Source organism: Rhinoraja longicauda, chromosome 9 (assembly GCF_053455715.1).
Source record: "Rhinoraja longicauda isolate Sanriku21f chromosome 9, sRhiLon1.1, whole genome shotgun sequence".
In the NCBI taxonomy this organism is placed as follows: domain Eukaryota; kingdom Metazoa; phylum Chordata; class Chondrichthyes; order Rajiformes; family Arhynchobatidae; genus Rhinoraja; species Rhinoraja longicauda.
Genome location: NC_135961.1, coordinates 18525646 through 18546441, shown reverse-complemented (window position 1 = coordinate 18546441; position 20796 = coordinate 18525646). Strand labels below are relative to the sequence as shown.

Here is a 20796-nt window from a genome sequence, read left to right as displayed (position 1 = left end):
AGATAGATTCTTGATTAGTACGGGTATCAGGGGTTACGGGAAGAAGGCAGGAGATTGGGGTTAAGAGGGAGAGATAGATCTGTCATGATTGAGTGACATAGACGTGATGGGCCGAATGGCCTAATTCTGCTCCTATCACTTATGGACGTATAAATCATGCGAGTTTGCCCTGCTTCGAGTGTTGGTGCGGTCACTGCCGAACCCAGCATCGTGACGGACACCACAATGAGTATTATTTAGATATTTTAAAGATTGACTGTTATGGGGTTTGTGCAGAAAAGTGGCACTGAGATTAAAGATTAACAATGATCTTTTTGAATGGCAGAGCACACAAGAGGCTGAGTGGCTTACCACTGCCTCTATTTCTTTTATGATGTAATTCTTTTTTTCCATTAATTCAAGCATCTTGCCAAACAGTGGAGTGTGATAATGTTACTATGCCAAGCGCTCGAGTAAAAACTGGCAGTAAATTACAGTAGATTTTCTGGAGGTGTACTGTGATCACTGGTAAACAGCACAGAGCACATCTTTTGAAATAGAGTTGGGTAATTTTTGTCCGTTGGAGGATGATTTTGATGCTGTTGCAGACATGGAAATGAAGCTGATCCATTGCATATTTTGAAGCATTGAGGTCAGGCATGGTGGCCATTAATCAGGCAATAAACATCACAGCAATTTCACAGTGGGAAGATCTGTGCTTAATCTGTCCAAGCATTGGTCCCATCACTAAATTCATGGAGGAAACGTTCTGGCGTCCCAGACAAGTGTCAATGCCCCTGAATATGTTAATGCCTGTCAAAGACTTCTCCGATACATTTAATTTTAATGTAGAATCCATGCCCATTTCTTCAGCAACCTCTACCAATTCCAAAGCAGCATTTTAATTTCTTGGAAAAGAGCACCTACTTGCAGAGTCGAGAGGAGCTGGTGTTTTCCCTCAGCTATAACAAAAAAACAATACAGTAAACCCTTATTTCAACAGACCTCTTTATAACATATTTTGGTTATAGTGGCCGGTAAGACTGATGGTTGCTCGTGCCACCCCCAGCTCGGGACTGATGGCTGCCCGTGCCACCCCCAGCTCGCATCCACCTCCCCGGCCACCTCCAGGCCAGACCTACTGCTGCCACCACTGATCCACACAGCTTCCTCGGCCGCTTCCAGACCACGCTTGCCACCGCTACCGCCAACCCTTACCTGCACTCCGGCCCCCCCACGGACCGCGACCATCGACTCCGCCGATCCTCACCTCACCCCTAGCTGCCAGCAGGCCAGAGCCGTCAACTCACCTGGATTCCAGCCCCAGTTTCGGACAGAGAGTTTAAAGAAGGGTCTCTGCCTGAAACGTCACATCCATGTTCTCCAGAGATACTGCCCGAGTTACTCCAGCACTTTGTATCCTTTTGCGTATTAACAAGCAACTGTAGGTGTTTGTTTCTCCTACTTATACAATGATAATACCTTCCTCAGATATAGCAGACACCAGCAATAGCAGACACTGTTACCCCCCCCCCCCCCCCCCCCCCCGGTCCGTTATAATGAGGGTTTACTGTACAATCCTTCCCTCTCCCACCAGACCACTCCTCTCAGGACATGGAGAGTAACTTCTAAATAGTAAAATTGGTCAAAATTAACATTTCCCAACACATTGCACATGCAATGCCAGTAGGACAACCCAATTATAGTCATAGAGTGGTACAGTGTGGAAACAGGCCCTTCAGCCCAACTTGCCCACACCACACAACATGTCCCAGCTACACTAGTCCCACTTGTCTGCGTTTGGTCCATATCCCTTCAAACCTGTCCTATCCATGTACCTGTCTGTTTCTCAAACGATGGGATCGTTCCTGCCTCAACTACCTCCTCTAGCAGCTTGTTCCCTACACCCACCACCCTTTGTGTGTGAGATAGACCCCAAGAAAATCAGTTTCTAGGACTCTTGCATCAAGTACATTCTGCCTCCAGGGTAGCATGCTGGGCACAGGTGAAGCAAGATTTTCATGTTGTATGCAACGTAAGTTTTTATAATATTCATAGAACCTGTATTTGCATCATTGAGATATTGTCGCCATGTGTGTAGAATGGATATTAAAAATTAAGCTTCAAGAAATCACCCCCTTGAGTTTCACCTGTTTCCATGTTAACAACATGGGAGGCATTTTGTTTCCAGTTATGACATACACCTGTGGATATTGCAGCAAATGCCTTTCGTTTAGTTTAGACACAAAATGCTGGATGTAAACCAACATCTGCAGCTCCTTCTGACACTTCCAGTTTAGTTTGATTTGGAAATACTGCACAGGAACAGGCCCTTCGGCTCACTGTCGGTGCCGACCAATGATCCTCGTATACATGCACCATCCTACACACAAGGGACAATTAACAATCTTTACCAAAGCCAATTAACCAACTACATCTTTGGAGTGTGGGAGGAAACCAGAGCACTTGGGGATAACCTACACAATCACAGGGAGAACGTACAAACTCCGTACAGATAACACCTGTAGTTATGATCGAACCAGGGTCTCTGCCACTGTACGGCAGCAACTCTACCACTGCGCCACCGTACCACCCATGTTTCTGCATTTATACTTCCCGAAATGGAGATCACCCAGGCTACTCTACTACTTTGGCTGTGCCAATTAATTCTCATCATAAACAGAGGATCAAGCTGGGATGTCCTCGTATGGAAAGCCTCATCTTGGGCGAAATTACAGTGGAGGGGGAAGAATTGTGAGTAGACGGGAGCATCTTTGCTGGAGGCAGAGTGGGAGGAAGAGTAGGCCAGTTATAGCCGAAGTGAAATCACACTCAAACAAGGAAATCATACGAGGAGCAGCACCTAGTATTCCGGTTGGGTAGCTTACAACCCAATGGTGTGAACATTGAATTTGCATGGCAGATTTCAGGATGTTGAAAAAATTAAAATAAAGGTGAAAGAAACCTACTTTTATTTTTAAACATCATCATCACCTTCTAGGGCCGAATGCTGATATCTGTGGACAGGGGGGATGGTAACAAGTTAAAATTAGCAATTGATTTACATTTCTCAAATACCCACCATGTGAAGCTCTTTGCAATGTTTATTGTTACATGTGCCCAGGGACAGTGAAAAGCTTTTGTTGCGTGCTAACCAGTCAGCAAAAAGACTGTACATGATTACAATCGAGTCATCCACAGTTCACAGATACATGATAAAGGGAATAAGGAAATAACGTTTCGTGCAAGCCTGACCCGCTGAGTTCTTCCAGCACTTTGTATTTTACTCAGGATTCCAGCATCTACAGTTCCTTGTGTCTCCCATGAACTTTAATGTTGCTCTATTCTGAAATTCCTTGTCACCATTTTTTTTTGTCACTGCACAAAACACAAGAAATACTCCAAATACAGCAAATCTATATACTAATGCTCCTGTTTGTTCGCTTGTTCCTGAACTACAGCCAAAACGGTACACGATAGCATGACAGTTTTAGGCCCACCTTACTCACCGTCGTCCCTTGGTCCAATGGAAGAGGTTTCATTGAAATCGGTGTTATATTTTTTAAGTTATTCATTTTTTAAAGTTTAAAAAAACGTGCAGGAGAGGGAAGGGGAGGAGTGGTGGAGGAGGGAGTGGGGGAGGAGAGGGTGCTGCACCAATGCAGGAGAGGCAAGCCGAGGGGGGGAGAGGGAGAGGGGGAGAGGGGGAAGGGAGGGAGGGAGGGTGGAGGGGGAGGGGGAGGGTGGTGAGGGGGAAGGAATAGGAGGGGAGGGGGGTGAGGGGGAAGGGAGGGAGGGGGGGAGGGGAGGGGGGAGGGGGAGGGAGAGGGGGGAGGGGGAGGGGAGGGGAGGGGGTGCTGCACCAATGCAGGAGTGGTTTGGGCCCATCGGGTCCACTTGGTCTAGTATGAAATAAATCTTTAAATACTGAAAACATGCAGAATGTCAGCTAACATCAGTGCAGAGTAAAATTGCTAGTTTCACTGTCATCTCGCTTAGTTTCACTGTTTGTATACATTCGTTATTACCTTTTCCCCAGCCAATAATGGATCATTGTGGGCTCCACCTTTCTTTGATCATTGTTGCTGTCTTTGATTTATTCTTTTCATACCTTTCATTCATTTGGCCGTTGTACCTTTTCATACATCTATTTTCCCTCTCCCCTGATTCTGGCTGAAGAAGGGTCTCGACTTGAAACGTCACCTATTCCTTTTCTCCAGAGATGCTGTCTGACCCGCTGAGTTACTCCAGCATTTTGAGTCCATCTTTTAAGCAAAACAGAGTTAATGTTTCAGGTCAATGGGATTTCACCAGATCTCTGCTGAAGGATCAGCAACTTGAAACATTCAATTTAATAAGCTTCCAACATGAATGAGCTGCTGAGTTTGCTGATGTACATTGCTTGGCTGCTTTGAAATGGTCATGTTTCCAGCACGGCAGAATGACAATCAGCAGAGGAAAAGAGTGAATGCCTGAAGGGAAAGGGTTTCTGGGAGGGTTTTTTTTTGTATGAGAGAAGGAGATGGTCTATGGGGAATAAATAAAGCTTCAAGCTTGATACAAGAAACTTTCTATAGACTGACTACCTTCAAATCTGAAGATAGGCATAAAAAGTTGGAGTAACTCAGCGGGTCAGACACCATCTCTGGAGAAATGGTATAGGTGATGTTTGGGTCGAAACATCACCTATTCCTTTGCTCCAGAGATGCAGTCTGTCCCGCTGAATTACTCCAGCTTTTTGTGTCTATCTTCAGTTTAAACCAGCATCTGCAGTTCCTTCCAACACAAACCTTCAGATCTGGTTCTGTCTGGCAGGAAAGTTGACAAATTCTCTGCTCAAAACCTGGAATCCAACTGTCTCCATCCCTCCCCCAACCAAGTCGCACCAGCTTCTCATTTTCACCCAACAAAGGGCTAACAATGGCCTGTTTCCTTTATCATCGTTACTTTTTGCATATCTTGCATTCATTGATCTATATCTCTCGACATCATCGTCTACCCAAAATGTCACCCATTCCTTCTCTCCAGAGATGCTGCCTGTCCCGCTGAGTTACTCCAGCTTTTTGTGTCTCTCTTCGAGGTAATAAGAACCTGATTTGCGTAAAGCTATGCAAATCCCACTAGATACCTACCAAGGGCGGGTATCTGAGAAAAGTAAATAATTTGCTCATTTTAACTTTGGAGAGAGGGAATCGGTGATGTTTCGGGTCGAGACCCTTCTTCAGACTCAAGTCTGAAGAAGGGTCTCGACCCGAAACATCACCGATAGGTGATCTAGTAGGTATCTAGTGGGACACAAAATGCTGGAGTAATTCAGCAGAACAGGCAGCATCTCTGGAGAGAAAGAATGGGTGGTGTTTTGGGTCGAGACCCTTCTTCAGACTCAAGTCTGAAGAAGGGTCTCAACCCAAAACACCACCCATTCTTTCTCTCCAGAGATGCTGCCTGTTCCGCTGAATTACTCCAGCATTTTGTGTCAAACTTTGGTTTAAACCAGCATCAGCAGGTCCTTCCTGCTCATTTTAACTTGTTACCTTCTTCCCTACCCACAGAGATCATATCAACATTAAGCCTTAGAGTGCATCACAAGACTCCAAGGGAATGGTGATGTTTAAAAAAAATAGGTTTCTTTCATCCTTATTTTTAGGTTTTCAACATCCTGACATCTGCCATGCTAATTCAAATAATTGATTCATTAAATGATAGTCTTATAAACCCTAATACTAAAATGGAAATAATGATGTTATGCATGTCTGGATTTATCAACGTTATAAATAAGAAAGCATCAATGCTAACAAAAATGATAAATTATGTAAGAGCAGAGTTTTTAACTTGTACAAATGCTGCCACGATATCCATGGTTGAATTGAGCTCCACTGAACAGGTTAGAGAGATTGAAGGTGCTTGCTCAAGTTTTATGAACTTTGGAGAGAAGCGCTAGGACTTTGAAACGTCTGCCATCTCTCAGACTAACAGCGTGCCTACACCCACAGTACCCAGCCACCAATGTCCTCATCCAGGCCCTTCATCCACCACAACACAGTGGTTTACAGCAGAACTCTCTGGGCTGGGAGACATTCAAAGCAACTGAAGTGCCTTCAACAGAAGCTCAAGGGCTTTCAGTTTCCAAGTTGCGGAAATATACTTTGTAGTTGCTGAGGTACGTAAACAACCACACCTGAAATGGAAGACACAGGGTGCTGGAGTAGCTCAGTGGGTCAGGCAGCATCTCAGGAGAATGCAGAGATTGTTCTAGACACAAAATGCTGGACTAACTCAGCGGGACAGGCAGCATCTCTGGAAATGATCCAGAGATGCTGCCTGTCCCGCTGAGATACTCCAGTATTTTGTGTCTATCTTCGGTGTAAACCAGCATCTGCAGTTCCTTCCTACACATGGAGATTGTTTTATTTTAAATGGCTGCCTTTTATCTTTTCTAGCAACTTCTGTAAGGTTAAGGACCTCGTGTCAGTGCTAGTAACTAAATGCTTGCTTACCCTAATGTTGCGATGTACAGCTTTAAGATATGAACGTTGTTACTCCAAAACATATTTGACCATTCTCAAGACGTCCACCAGAATATCAATAATTTATATGCTTGTTTCAGCAAAACTTTAACAAATAATAAATTAAATCCAACACCAATGGTTCGAGGGGGTTGTGCAACAAACCATGTATACTGCAACATGAAGGATAAACTACTATATACGCTTTGAAGAAACAAATCAAAACAGGGACATTTGTATTACATTTTGAAGTTAATGTCATCAGTTTTTGTTAATCTTTTTTTTAAAGTTGCTCATTTATTGATTGTCAAAAAATTAATGCTAAAAAGCAAAATGTCAATGAATAAACAAGAAGCATGGTGCATTTTAGTGGCAATGTAACAGTGGAGGATTTTGAATGATAGATCTATTTTGATAAAGTCCATGAGATCATATCAAATAAGTCTACAATAATAGACACAAAATGCTGGAATAACTGCAGGACAGGCAGCATCTTCTCTCCAGAAATGCTGCCTGTCTCGCTGAGTTATAGAGTTATAGATTCATAGAGTAATACGGTGTGGAAACAGGCCCTTCGGCCCAACTTGCCTGCACCGGCCAACATGTCTCAGCTACACTGGTCCCACCTCCCTGCACTTGGTCCTTATCCTTCCAAACTTGCCCTATCCATGTACCCAAGTTACTCCAGCATTTCATGTCGATCTTTGGTGTAAACCAGCATCTGAAGTTCTTTCCTACACATTAAATCTGCAGTAATGTCTGATCTGTATTAGATACTCAAATTCTCTAATTCCAAAATAACTTTGATAACAGAGAATTACCCATGAAATTGACTGACTGCCCTCCATCTATAAAAAGCAATCTATTAAAAATGTTAGATAATATTCATAAAAGATATTCAGGAGCAAGATTTATGCCATAATGATTATGTTTTTTGGTACATTTATTTTAATCTGCATTTATTTTTATTTTTTTCACAAGCTGCCCACATATCAATAAATCATATGTGCACATAAATTTACAAAGTATTTCCCCGGGACAGAAACACATATAAATAAATAACTGATTTTCATTCATTTTCCAAAATCTACATGTGTGTCTCTAAGTACTATCACTCAAAGTGTTTAATTGTATAGAGCTCAGTTTATGAATGTGTCAGAAGGAACTGCAGATGCTGGTTTAAACCGAAGATAGACACAAAATGCTAGAGTAACTCAATGGAGAGAAGGAATGGGTGACATTTTGGGAAGAAGGGTCTCAACCTTCGTCACCCTTTCTCTCCAGATGTGCTGCCTGTCCCACTCAGTTCATTAAAATCTGTTGTATCAATCAAATGATCAAATAACACAAAATGCAACTAACTACTGTTGCAATCTTACAACAGAACCAGAGTATTCTAATGACGTTGATGGCTAGATTTTATATCAACAGATTTACTCAATGCTGTTTTTGAAACCAAACAAGTTGTGAAGAGCAAGAATCTACTGAACTTTGGGAGCTATGGTTGATAGACCCTGGGAAATGCTGTGGGACACATGCTACTAACTCACACCTACTGACTGCTCTGCCAACTCAGAACTGCTTCTACCTTTCAAATATTTCAGCACACGCCAGTGCTAACTAAAATGTTGAGCATCTGGATAATTCAGCTGGAGGCCAATGTTGTGCCTGGGTTAGTTCCAGGTCAAACGGACTGTACAGATTCCATTTATTCACAAAATGCTGGAGTAACTCAGCAGGTCAGGCAGCATCTTGGGAGAGAAGGAATGGGTGACGTTTCGGGTCGAGACCCTTCTTCAGACCCGAATGTGTCTCGACCCAAAACGTCACCCATTCCTTCTCTCCCGAGATGCTGCCTGACCTGCTGAGTTACTCCAGCATTTTGTGAATAAATCGATTTGTACCAGCATCTGCAGTTATTTTCTTATACTGTACAGATTCCAATTGGTCTACTCCTCTGACAGTGGAAGTCCTTTGTGATTGTACTAGGTACAGGCATATGTGCAAGTGGTGTCTCAGAGCTGGGACATTAATACAATGTGGGACAGAACAGACTCCAAGGCCTTTGGAAAGTCCATTGGTTGCCGTGATGGGGAAGCTGTAAATTAAGGGGTGTCATCCAACATCTACAGAGGTCCAGAAGGCCTACAACATACACACGGAGGAGACAATGGAAGCACATAGCCAGGTGTCAAGTCGCAAAGCCTTGTTGCAGTGTTGGAGCTGGCTTCATAATCTCACATAAGTGGTCATGGTAAGTGAGCAGTCTGAAGAAGGGTCCCGACCCGAAACGTCACCTATCCATGTTCTCCAGAGTCGCTGCCTGACCAGCATTTGGTGCCCTTTCATGGTTAGTGAGAGTTGTTTGAGATAATATAAACCAGTTCTTGCACTGCAACAAGAGCCACACTTGCCTCGAACTCTGCGGATCCCCGACATTAATATCCCTTATCAATAATATCCATCGGTCAAGAATACCCTATTGTGTTAATGATCGCAACACCCTCACACACTTCCCATTGCAGCATGTCCCACACACACAAATCCATGCCGGCAGTGATAATTTGAAACAGCTACAGGAAGCATCAATTGTGGAATACTTGGCCACAGGAGGCTGTGGAGGCCTTCAATGGGTACGTTTAAGGCAGAGATTGACAGATTCTTGATTAGTATGGGTGTCAGGAGTTATGGGGAGAAGGCAGGAGAATGGGGTTGAGAGGGAAAGATAGATCAGCCATGATTGAATGGCAGAGTAGGCTTGATGGGGCCAAATGGCCTGATTCTGCTCCAATAACTTATGAACCGCTTATCAAAGCATACCACAGGCAAATGAAATGAACCAGCAACTGATTTGCTAGTAGTTGAGTAACCCCCTTAGGAGTACTGGTTTGGGGTTCTTCCTGATGAATGTGTGCTTTTCTGCATATGGTTACAAGGCCAAGAACTGGAGAGTTGAGCTTCAAAAGAGTTGTGCTGGAGTCAAATCAACATTGATGCTGATTGGCACCATCGATCACGTGCACGGGCAGCACACATCTACCCAGACATTGACTCCACCTTTCTAACATGTGCATCTACATGCTGCGCACCAATTATTCATCTTGTGGTGCTCAATTCCTTGCTAATTCCTTCTAGCTCACAATTTTGTACTCAACAAAATTTCAAATGAATCAACATAACATTTACGTGGAATTTAGGATGAGAGGGGATCTTATAGAAACATATAAAATTCTTAAGGAATTGGTCAGGCGAAATGCAGGAAAAATGATTCCCATGTTGGGGGAGTCCAGAACCAGGGGTCACGGTTTAAGAATAAGGGGTTGGCCATTTAGGATTGAGATGAGGAAAAACATTTTCACCCACAGGGTTGTAAATCTGTGGAAGGTAGACACAAAATGCTGGAGTAACTCAGTGGGTCAGGCAGCATCCCAAGAGCGAAGGAATGGGTGACGTTTTGGGTCAATTCAAACATTCCGACTGATGTCAGGGGAGGGGGAGGAACAAAGATAGAATGGAGTCAGAGACAGGAAGACTAATGGGAGAACTGGGAAGAGGGAGGGTATAGAGAGGGAAAGCAGGGACTATCTGAAGTTAGAGAAGTCAATGTTCATACTACTGGGGTGTAAACTACCCAAGCGAAATATGAGGTGCTGTTCCTCCAATTTACGCTGGGCTTTATTCTGACAATGGAGGAGGCCCAGGACAGAAAGGTCAGATTGGGAATGGGAGGGAGAGTTGAAGTGCTGAGCCACCGGGAGATCAGGTTGGTTAAGATGGACTGAGCGGAGGTGTTCAGCGAAATGATCGCCGAGCCTGTGCTTGGTCTCGCCGATGTAGAGAAGTTGACACCTGGAACAGCGGATACAGTAGATGAGGTTGGAGGAGGTGCAGGTGAACCTCTGCCTCGCCTGGAAAGACTGTTTGGGTCCTTGGACTGTTTGGGTCCTCGAGGGGGGAGGTAAAGGGACAGGTGTTGCATCTCCTGCGGTTGCAGAGGAAAGTACCTGGGGAGGGGGTGGTTTGGGTGGCAAGGGACGAGTTGACCATGGAGTTTTGGAGGGAACGGTCTCTGCGGAAAGCAGAAAGTGGTGGAGATGGGAAGATGTGGCCAGTAGTGGAATCCCTTTGGAAGTGGCAAAAACGTTGGAGGATTATATGCTGTATGCGACTGCTGATGGGGTGGAAGGTGAGGACAAGGGGGACTCTGTCCTTGTTACGAATGGGGGGAGGGGGAGCAAGAGCAGAGCTGTGGGATATGGAGGAGACTGTAGTGAGAGCCTCATCTATAATGGAGGAGGGGAACCCCCGTTTCCTAAAGAATGAGGACATCTCCGATGCCCTGGTATGGAAAATCTGTGGAATTCTCCGCCACAGAAGGCAGTGGAGGACAATTCACTGGATGTTTTCAAGAGAGAGTTAGATTTAGCTTTTAAGGCTAAAGGAATCAAGGGATATGGGGGAAAAGCAGGAATGGGGTACCGATTCTGGATGATTAGCCATGATCATATTGGATGGCAGTGCTGGCTCAAAGGGCCGAATGGCCTTCTATGTTTCTATATTTCTATGAATGAAAGAGAATAAATAGAAAAAACAACATTTGATAACAGTTTGGATTCCATTCAAAGTATCCACAAAAAGAATAATGTTAATTTGTACAATAATAAAACTATTCATTGTGCAAACTGCAGTTCAACTCTTTACGTCAGACAGAAATTCTTCAATATATCCCCCTGTCAATATTAAATTCTGAGTTCTCCTTTCCCCCGACGATATAAATATTTTATTGCACAAGCTGCAAATAGGATTATCCTGTGCATAGTTACACATACCAGCAGAATATAGACATTGGTTTTCGGATCATAACGCCAATTAGAACTCATCCATTTTAAATGATTGTCAATGTAATGAGTGGAAATAGTGGCTGAACAGGCATTCTTTGTGGATGAACTGCATCAGCAGCATTTAATTTTAGGAACCCCATAATCATTGAGCCAAACTGAAAATGTAACTGAAATTTTACATAGCAACATGTCTTTTATCTTTTTATTCACAAAATGCTGGAGTAACTCAGCAGGTCAGGCAGCATCTCGGGAGAGAAGGAATGGGTGACGTTTCGGGTCGAGACCCTTCTTTCTTGATCTAAAGTGGATGTTATTCATCTTGTCAATGGAGTGTTATACTCTCAACAGGAGTGTATCAGTCAATGTAATGCCATGAAGAGAGCAAGTGTTACTCATTCAACATAACTCAAAGCGCATACCATTCTTTTATTACAAACAAGGTTTCTCTGGCTTACAAAATACGTGGTGCTATCACTGAGATTATGTTTGTATTGGTAGCAATGATGAAATAAGACTGAGTCATGACTCACTGTAATTATGTTTCTTTGAGATTCTCAGAGGATATCTTCTTCACTTCAACAATGGAAGGATGTTTGGATAGTTTTAAAAAGTACAATAGCCAGAAAAGCAAAATGCTCTCCAGGTAATTGACATGTGGACCAATAGTTAAGTGCAAGCGAGATTATTATTGAAGCCAAATGTGCAGGAAATTAATACAATTGGTAGCCAATGCTCTCAAGCAATTGGCACTAGTGACTTAAGGCACATAACTTCTGCATAGGTTATGATGGCCAGTTTATTTTTAGATTTTAAATATTTCATAGACTTAGTTAACTTGAAGCATAGTAATCCTAGTTCATGCCAACAACAATTATTTGTAGACACGTGCATGTTTTTGAATAGAAAACAATGAAAAATAGGATAACAAATACACATTTGGAAACTTAAATATTTGCCTCATAAATGTTGGGAAAATAAAGTTTTAATGTTTTTTAAAAGCTTCAATATCTAAAATATGAAAAGAGCAGTAAGCTTTTCATTAAGGCAGCAATTTGTAAACACAATTATTACTGATAACTTCCTGAATTTAAAGAAAGCAGATTCTCTATTTATTTTATGTCAAAATATACTCATCAATAGCTGATAATTCTTTGGCAATTTTGAGATTCTCAAGGCAATACCCGTAAAACACTATAACATTTCATATATGTACATATTAGAATGCTGTTCATTTAGGATTGAATACAAATCCCTTTGTGCTATTATGTTCAGGTATACGGTTTCCCTATAAAAACTGTTAATGAGTCTTTCATGAGATTAACTAATTTATAAGCATTAAACTCACACAAGAATCATGCTTGCAATTATATTTCCATGCCAATTTGGTTAAGTTTAACATTTCCACATGTGTTAACAAAGAAATCATACATCTCATAGTTCATTACTTTAGCCCTAAGAGCTAAATCGAACTCTCTCCTGAATACATCCAGTGAATTGGCCTCCACTGCCTTCTGTGGCAGAGAATTCCACAGATTCACAACTCTCTGGCTGAAAAAGTTTTTTCTCATCTCAGTCCCAAATGGCCCACCCTTTATTCAGAAACTGTGACCCCTGGTTCTGAACTCCTCCAACATCAGGAACATTTTTCCTGCAACCTATGTCACCTATCCATATTCTCCAGAGATACTGCCTGACCCACTGAGTTACTGTAGTACTTTGTGCCTACATTTGTGCTGCATCGGTTATGATTGTATGGATCTGTTTAGAAACAAATTACTATCGTACTGACTTTTTCTAAAAATTGACGGTTTACAACTCAACATTCAAAAAGTCGACTGGGCTTATATTCACTGGAATTTAGAAGGATGAGAGGAGATCTCACTGAAACAGAAAAAAATCTTAAAGGATTGTACAGGCTAGATGCAGGAAAAATGTTCCTGATGTTGGGGGAGTCCAGAACCAGGGGTCACAGTTTAAGAAAACGGGGTAGGCCATTTAGGACTGAGATGAGGAAATATTTTCCACCCGGAAAGTTGTGAATCTGTGGAATTCTTTGCCACAGAAGGCAGTGGAGGCCAGTTCACTGGATGTTTCAAGAGAGAGTTAGATTTAGCTCTTAGGGCTAAAGGAATCAAGGGATATGGGGAAAAAGCAGGAACGGGGTACTGATTTTGGATGATCAGCCATGATCATATTGAATGGCGGTGCTGGCTCGAAGGGCCGAATGACCTACTCCTGCACCTATTTTTCTATGTTCTATGTTTCTAAGTCCCTTAATGTATCTGTTTCCAACTCAGCAACACCTCAGGTATAAAATTCTCATCTGCAAGTTCACTCCATCACTTCACTTCTCCCTCATCTCTGTGATCTCCTCAACTACACTATATCTCCAAGCTTTTCACCTTCACTGTACATTTCCTGCACATTCACAACTCCTTTAATCCTCTTCAAAGCTGTGCTTTCCCTGATGCAAGCCTTACGCACCAACTCCATCCCTAAATCCTGCCTGCACCTGAGGCATTCCTTCAGATCCACATCTTTGATCAATAGACAGATGCCTAAATAAGGGCCTTGATCTTCCACTTAAAAGCTGATAAAGTTGCTTGGATCTATCTAATTTCTCAGAAAAGTGGAACAACCAAATGCGGACTTAAGGAGGCACAAAAGACCGGAGATGCTGGAAAGTGGAGCAAAGTGAGGAGAGCTGCTGGAGGCCGGTGCAGTTGTGGTGGTCGCGGGTCGTTGTGTTGGTGAAGGCGGCTGTTGGAGGCCCTCCAGCAGCCACGTGAGCGAGCAGATCGACTGTAGCCTGCCCACAGTCTGGAGGGGGAGGGAAGGGTGGAGGTAGGTATGGGCCGGGAGTTTACAACCCAGCAGCATGAACATCGAATTCTCCTCTTTCAGGTAACATGTATCACCTCTGTCTTTTTCTCTCTGCTACCATCTACTCAGGTCCTCTCACACACACCCTTCTTCCCATGACACTTCCCAATCTTTCCCCTCCCTCTTCCTACTCCATCCACCCATCACCGACACACACCTCCCATAGGATTCCTACCCCACCCCCCAACCTCTGCTCACCCCCTCCACTCCCTCTGTTGATCTCAGCTGTCACCACCGCTACTCAGTTAAATAAAGATCACTGGAGGAACTCAGGGGGACAGGGGGGAGGATGCCCTTGATGTGGCTTCCTTTCCAGTAGTGAGACCAAGTATGGACTAGGCAACTGTTTCAGTGAACACTTGCACTCTATCCGCCAAAGCTTGCAGGAACTCCCAGTGGCTCAGCATTTTAACGTTCCTTCCCATTCCTACATTGAACTTTAGGTCCATGCAAAATGTAAGAACAGTACCTCGCATTCCGCTAGAGTTGCTGACAACCCAACAGTATGGACACTGAATTCTCCAATTTCAAGGAATACCCCCCCCCCCCCACCACCACCACCAGTCCCCTCTCTTTACCCTGCCCCAGCCCCCACACCAGTGTGCATACATTTTACTCACCATCTCCCACCACCACAGTCACCTTACACGTTTCTCCTCCTCCCCTATGCTCATCTGTCATCCCCAGATCCCATATTTCACTTCTATCCTTTGTACCCCAATTCCCAATGTTTTAGAGTTCTTCTTATCACCTAAGAACTTATTCCAAAGATGTAAAGTTTTGTAGATTATTTGGCTTTGGTAAAGATTGTAAATTCTCCCTAGTGTATGGGATAGTGCTATTGTACGGCATAATTGCTGGTCAGGGTGGACTCGGTGGGTAGTTGATTTAGTGTCAATGTACTTGTCGGGCAACAATCCAGTGAAGTTCCTTATGACATTTCACAATGTAAAAGGTGTCAAATCAATGAATCCTCAGATGCACACTTACCTCAGAAATATACTCTGGCATTTATAAAAATAAAGCTTTAAAAAGTCTAGACTTTACATCTCAAGGCCATCAAACCATAAAATTTAAACTTTAATTCAGCCATTAAGCCATGAACAAGTTATTCCTCTGTAATTCATTCATTTTCTCTGAATCGTGGCATAACACTTATTTCACAAGCTAAGGTTAGCAGTCTAGATTTGTTTATCATTTATTCACAGTCTAGATTTGTTTATCATTTATCACAAATCTTTCTGGTCTTTGCCACAGATAAGACCCTTGCACAGATTCTCCTCCTACTAGGGACCAAAGAGCAGTTTCTAGAGTTCGAGTGCAGATTCCACGAATGGAGGAGCAACAGATATGATCTTCGCTGCACAAACTAACTCGACAAATGTATGAACCACCTTGCATGGTCCTTTTCAACATCACCAAATCCTTTAATACTTGTAAAGGCCCTGTCCCACTTAGTCGATTTTTTAGGCGACTGCCGGCGACTGTCAAAGTCGTAGCAGATCACCAAATTTTTCTTTTAACCGACGACAATGACCACGACAATGCCGAGTCAGGTCGAGATTACAGCGTCTTCGGAAACATCCGAAATTCCCACGCTGTCAATGCTTCTCCGGCGTCCTAATGTTCGCTGAAATCACTGACAAGTCGGTAAGTACTTGAGAGTTTTGAAATATAACATCTTGCCCGGGTTACTTGAAAACCAAGCTTCACGGTAACAAGGCATTAAACTGGATTGACTCCCAGTTTACTAATAGCAGTATTAAGAAATTTAATTTTTAAAGTGGTTAAATGGATTTCTGTGAAAAGTGTGTGGGCATTCTTTGAAAATGTAAGGGAGATGCATATCTGGTTTCTGGGTTGCATATCTGGGTTGGGAGCCTACTTTAAATGTGATTGCTGATGGCCATAAACATCGTGAAAATTCCCACGCTTACCTGACCGTCAAACTGTCGCCTCCAATCTACCTGTCAAATGTCCTGACGGTAAATAAATTGGTTAAACACAAGTATTTTATGGTATCTTGAAATGACTTTACTTATTTTAATATTATGTGCTTCTAAATGCATCTAAGAGAACCTAGCAAACCTGGGGACAGCAGGCGACAGCGCCCGCAATAAGCAACGATACCTGGCGACAAGCCCTCTGTCGCCGAGAAATTTCACTCCGGTTGATTTCTCAGCGACGCGCTGAGATCCACTACGATTCTTTGAAGACTCCTCACGATCATGCCCACGACACCCCGGCGAACTGTTGGCAACAGCCTAGTCGCCGGCAGTCGCCTTAAAATCGCCTAAACTGGGACAGGCCCTTAACCAAAAAGGATTTTGTAGAATCATTCTTAATTTCAGCTTTAGACTTTAGAGACAAAGCTCAGAAACAGGCCCTTTGGCCCTCAGAGTCCACACAAACCAGTGATCATCACATACACTTGCACTATCCTACAAACCAGGGACAATTCACAATTTTACCAAAGCCAGTTAACCTACACACCTATACATCTTTGGAGTGTGGGAGGAAACAGGAGCACCCGGAGAAAACCCAAGCGGCCACAGGGAGAATATTCAAACTCCTTACAGACAGCACCCATTGTCAGGGTCGAACCAGGGTCTCTGGTGCTGTAAGGCAGGAACTCTACCGCTGAACCATTGCCGCCCCTTTCTATAAAAGTTCACAATATTTCCTAATGTGTTTCACAATGGCATACAAACTATGATCGCCGCCTCAGTGCAGACTGGGACCATACAAACTATGATTGCCGCCTCAGTGCAGACTGGGACCATACAAACTATGATTGCCGCCTCAGTGCAGACTGGGACCAAACAAATTGGATCATTAGTTCAGCCCTCCTCTTGATCATTTTTGCCTCTAACATACTTCCCACAGCAGGGGGCAAAACATAGATGTCCAGGTTCAACCGGTACCATTTCCATTTCATAACCAAGTTCACTCTAATTTCATCAATTTACTGGGCACTAACAATGCTCCAAATCATCGGGGCTCCTCCATTGAAGCAAACAGAAATGCTCTTAAAACTAAATTAACCAGAAGATATGGGATCTTACCAACCTGCAGCCACATGTCACCACCCCCTGATAATGAAAATTCACAACAGATGGAAAATATGAATCACTTTCCATTTCTCAGGAGTTAAATCTTAATAAAGGCAGACACCAATGAGCAGCCACCTCCAGGACACCAGCACAGCTTTCAGCTGGCTGAGGAAAATACTATTTGGAAAACACGACTGCAAACCTGGCACCTAGCTCATGGTCTGCTGAACAGCAGTGATTCACTCCCCACTTATGCTTCAGAGTTACAAGCTCACAAGTTCACGTTATAGGAGTAGAATTAGGCCATTCTGCCCATCGAGTCCACTCTGCCATTCAATCATGGCTGATCTCTGCCTCCTCATCCCATTTTCCTGTCTTCTCCCCAAAACCCTTGACACCTGTTCTAATCAAGAATTTGTCTATCTCTGCCTTAAAAATATCCACTGACTTGGCTTCCACAGCCCTCTGTCGCAATGTTCCACAAATTAACTACCCTCTGACTAAAGAAGTTCCTCTTCACCTTCTTTCTAAAAGAGCGCCCTTTAATTCTGAGGTTATGACCTCTGGTCCTAGACTCTCCCACCAGTGGAAACATAATTTCCACATCTACTCTCTCTATGCCTTTCATTATCCTGTAAGTTTCAATGAGGTCCCCCCTCAACCTTCTAAACTCCAGCGAGTAGAGGCCCAGTGCTGTCAAACGCTCATCATATGCTAACCAGTCATTGAGAACATAGTCACCTCAACACATTCAGGTGCAATGCAGTCCTGGGAAGAACAAGGCACATTCTGAATCACAAAGCGCTGTACATTGTTTATTGTTCACTTGTATTGCCATATCTAAATTACTGTGTGAAGCTATGGGGGAACACTTACAAAAGCACCAACACTGGCCCTGCAAAATCCTCCAAATTGGTTCACCCGATTGTCAATCCAATGTCTGTGTCAACAGCCTAGGTCCAATGAATACGACACTGAGTCTTTGATTACAACATCTAGCTATAAGGGACGGGCCATGTTATCTGCACACCCAACTCCAGGCTGCCTAAGTTGGCCCTCTACATGAGCTCCAACACAAGAAGTGATTTCCACAAGATCACTGGGGAAAGTGTAACATTTTATGTAACTGGGGTACCTGGCCCACAGATAGACACAAAGCGCTGGAGTAACTCAGCGGGACAGGCAGCATCTCTGGAGAGAAGGAATGGGTGACGTTTTGGGTCGAGACCCTTCTTCAGACTCGAAACATCACCCATTCCTTCTCTCCAGAGATGCTGCCTGACCTGTGGAGTTATTCCAACACTTTGTGTCTATCTTCAGTTCAAACCTGCATCTGCAGTTCCTTCCTACATGATACCTGGCCCACACAGCTGTTCACGGTGGAGAAGGAGATTCATAAAATGACAGGATTTTTATATGAGGAGAGCATTCACAAGCAGCAGGAGTACCTCCAAACTTCTCAGCCAGCTGACCCAGACTACAAGCCCCACCTGAGGCAGTTTGTGAATTCCCTACAGGATTCTTCAGCTGCCTCAGAACCCACAGAACTGGAGAAAAGACAGTACATCCTCAATCTCCAGAGACCTCCCAAGAAGACAATAGGAAGCAATAGGAATGCACAATGGGGAAACTCAAGCGCTCCCTCACGACTATTTCAATTACTACAAGTCCTGTTTACATTTAGTGATGCTTATACAACCTTTATTGCAAACCATTAATCAATGAGTTAGTAACGAACAAAGTTTTTTTTTTTTTTTTACCTGAATCAATGATTCTAGCTCGTGGGAATTGACACAAATGTGCTTTTCCAGAAATTCCAATTTCTGCATAATAATCGCAGTCTTCTGAGAGCTTTCTGTGGGTTGTTCAAGCGCTCGGAACACAGTGGCGCCGATTATCAAGTAAAGCACCACGACCAGAAAATAAACTGAGGCAGTCTTCCATTTCATAACACTTGCGTTCAGGTCGCTGTCTTCTCCTGAAGTTAGAACCGTCGGTTTTGCAGAAAAGGACAACCTCGGCTTAGCATTCTGAGTTGCTGATTTCGGATCGAGTAAATCAGGCGCTGCCACTAAGAGAAAGCAGACAAATGAATACATCTACAGGATGCTTTTCGCTTGTCAACCAGATGAAATAGGGTTTACAGATTTATGTTGCAACCTCAATTTACCTCGTGATAGTATTGTTTTAATATTAAACAAATATCTGCAATACGACAAACGTCATAATTCACAACTGACTGTGCACTGACTCTAACTGAATTAGCTAGAAACATAATGAATGGACAGGACTCGTGAATGCTGTATGGAGCCTTTATCATTATCGATGGACTTCATCTCAACAATTGTTCTGGGTGCATTTTTCCTTGCTTTTCAAAAAAAAAAAGGGCTTTATTGCATGCCTCCTCGCCCCAGTCTTTACAAGTCCCTGCTCTAGAAAACACAGGGACTGTATACATGGATTTGCCCGAAAATAAACGGCGTGCTCGCTGAAATAAGTTATTGAAATCGATGTAAAATATATGCATTTTAAGATCATTTCTGAATCAATTACGCTGAGCTCGCTGAGAGAATCCTTGGTCAGGTATTGTTTATTTTAAAGATCGCGAACATTTACCAGAGCATTCAACTGCGTACAAATTCACCTTCCAATAATGTTTCATGTCCAGGCAGTGGCTTTGCATTGAAGCCGACTCAAGTATAGCCTTAATAAAATATGCATCCCTGCAGAACCTTGCTCAGCATTAATTTCAGGCTAACAATGGAAAAAGACCCATTCAAAATGCATTTAATAACCTGGAGTGATATCCATGGAGGCGACTAGTACTTACTTCTCGTACGAACAATTCACCCTATTTTCTTACATTAGCAATCTTATTTTTTGTTCATTGTCAAGAGGAGAGTCGAACATTTAGGAGTGGATATTGTGCCACATGGTCATGCGTGTTCATCCCAGTCGAAATGCACAGCGCACTCTCGCGCTCTCTCTCTCTCGTTGAAAATCTCACATGCACACGCTCATATATACTCACACCTCGCTTCATTTAAAGGATCCACGCCCGTTAAAATCATTGTCCCATATCCAGAAGATGGTCGTGCTTTCCACCGTGCGATGAATCCAAAAATAAATCATGCAATGATGATTACAAGGAGAGAAGGGAAAAAAAACCGCAACTGAGAAAGCAATTAGTCACATCCACAATCGACAAGCAATAAACATGATTCGCTATTGAACTTTCCGGCTTCCAAACACCAATTGCGAAAACAGCCATCGTTATTTTTCCAGCCAATCCACATGAATCTTTAATAACCTATTGGCTGTTCGAGTGTTTCCACGCTTTTGCATGCGTTTTGTGTTCAACGACGGTTTCACTATATGAGTGCACAGTTCAGAACTGGCGATAAATTCATTTGGATCAATTGGGAATGTCTAGATCTTCAAGAATTTACAAATAGGCATCGTATACACGTGCCTTTTCAATGCAAATACGTTTGTTTTTATTTTTTTACACTTTAATCTTTATTGCTTTTATAC

At 43.1% G+C, this 20796-nt stretch overlaps 1 protein-coding gene across 1 annotated transcript in view; it reads right to left on the bottom strand.

The window, feature by feature from the left end:
* The window catches only part of kcnk2a (potassium channel, subfamily K, member 2a), a 90868-nt gene extending 70482 nt beyond the window's left edge, over positions 1 to 20386 (bottom strand). The window contains exons 1-2 of the mRNA XM_078405802.1: positions 20296 to 20386; positions 19023 to 19333 (exon numbers count right to left, since the gene is read on the bottom strand). Of these exons, the coding sequence (XP_078261928.1) occupies positions 19023 to 19333; positions 20296 to 20305 (321 nt within the window). The 5' untranslated portion in view covers positions 20306 to 20386. The remainder of the gene's footprint in view (positions 1 to 19022; positions 19334 to 20295) is intronic.
* Positions 20387 to 20796: the final 410 nt, after the last annotated feature.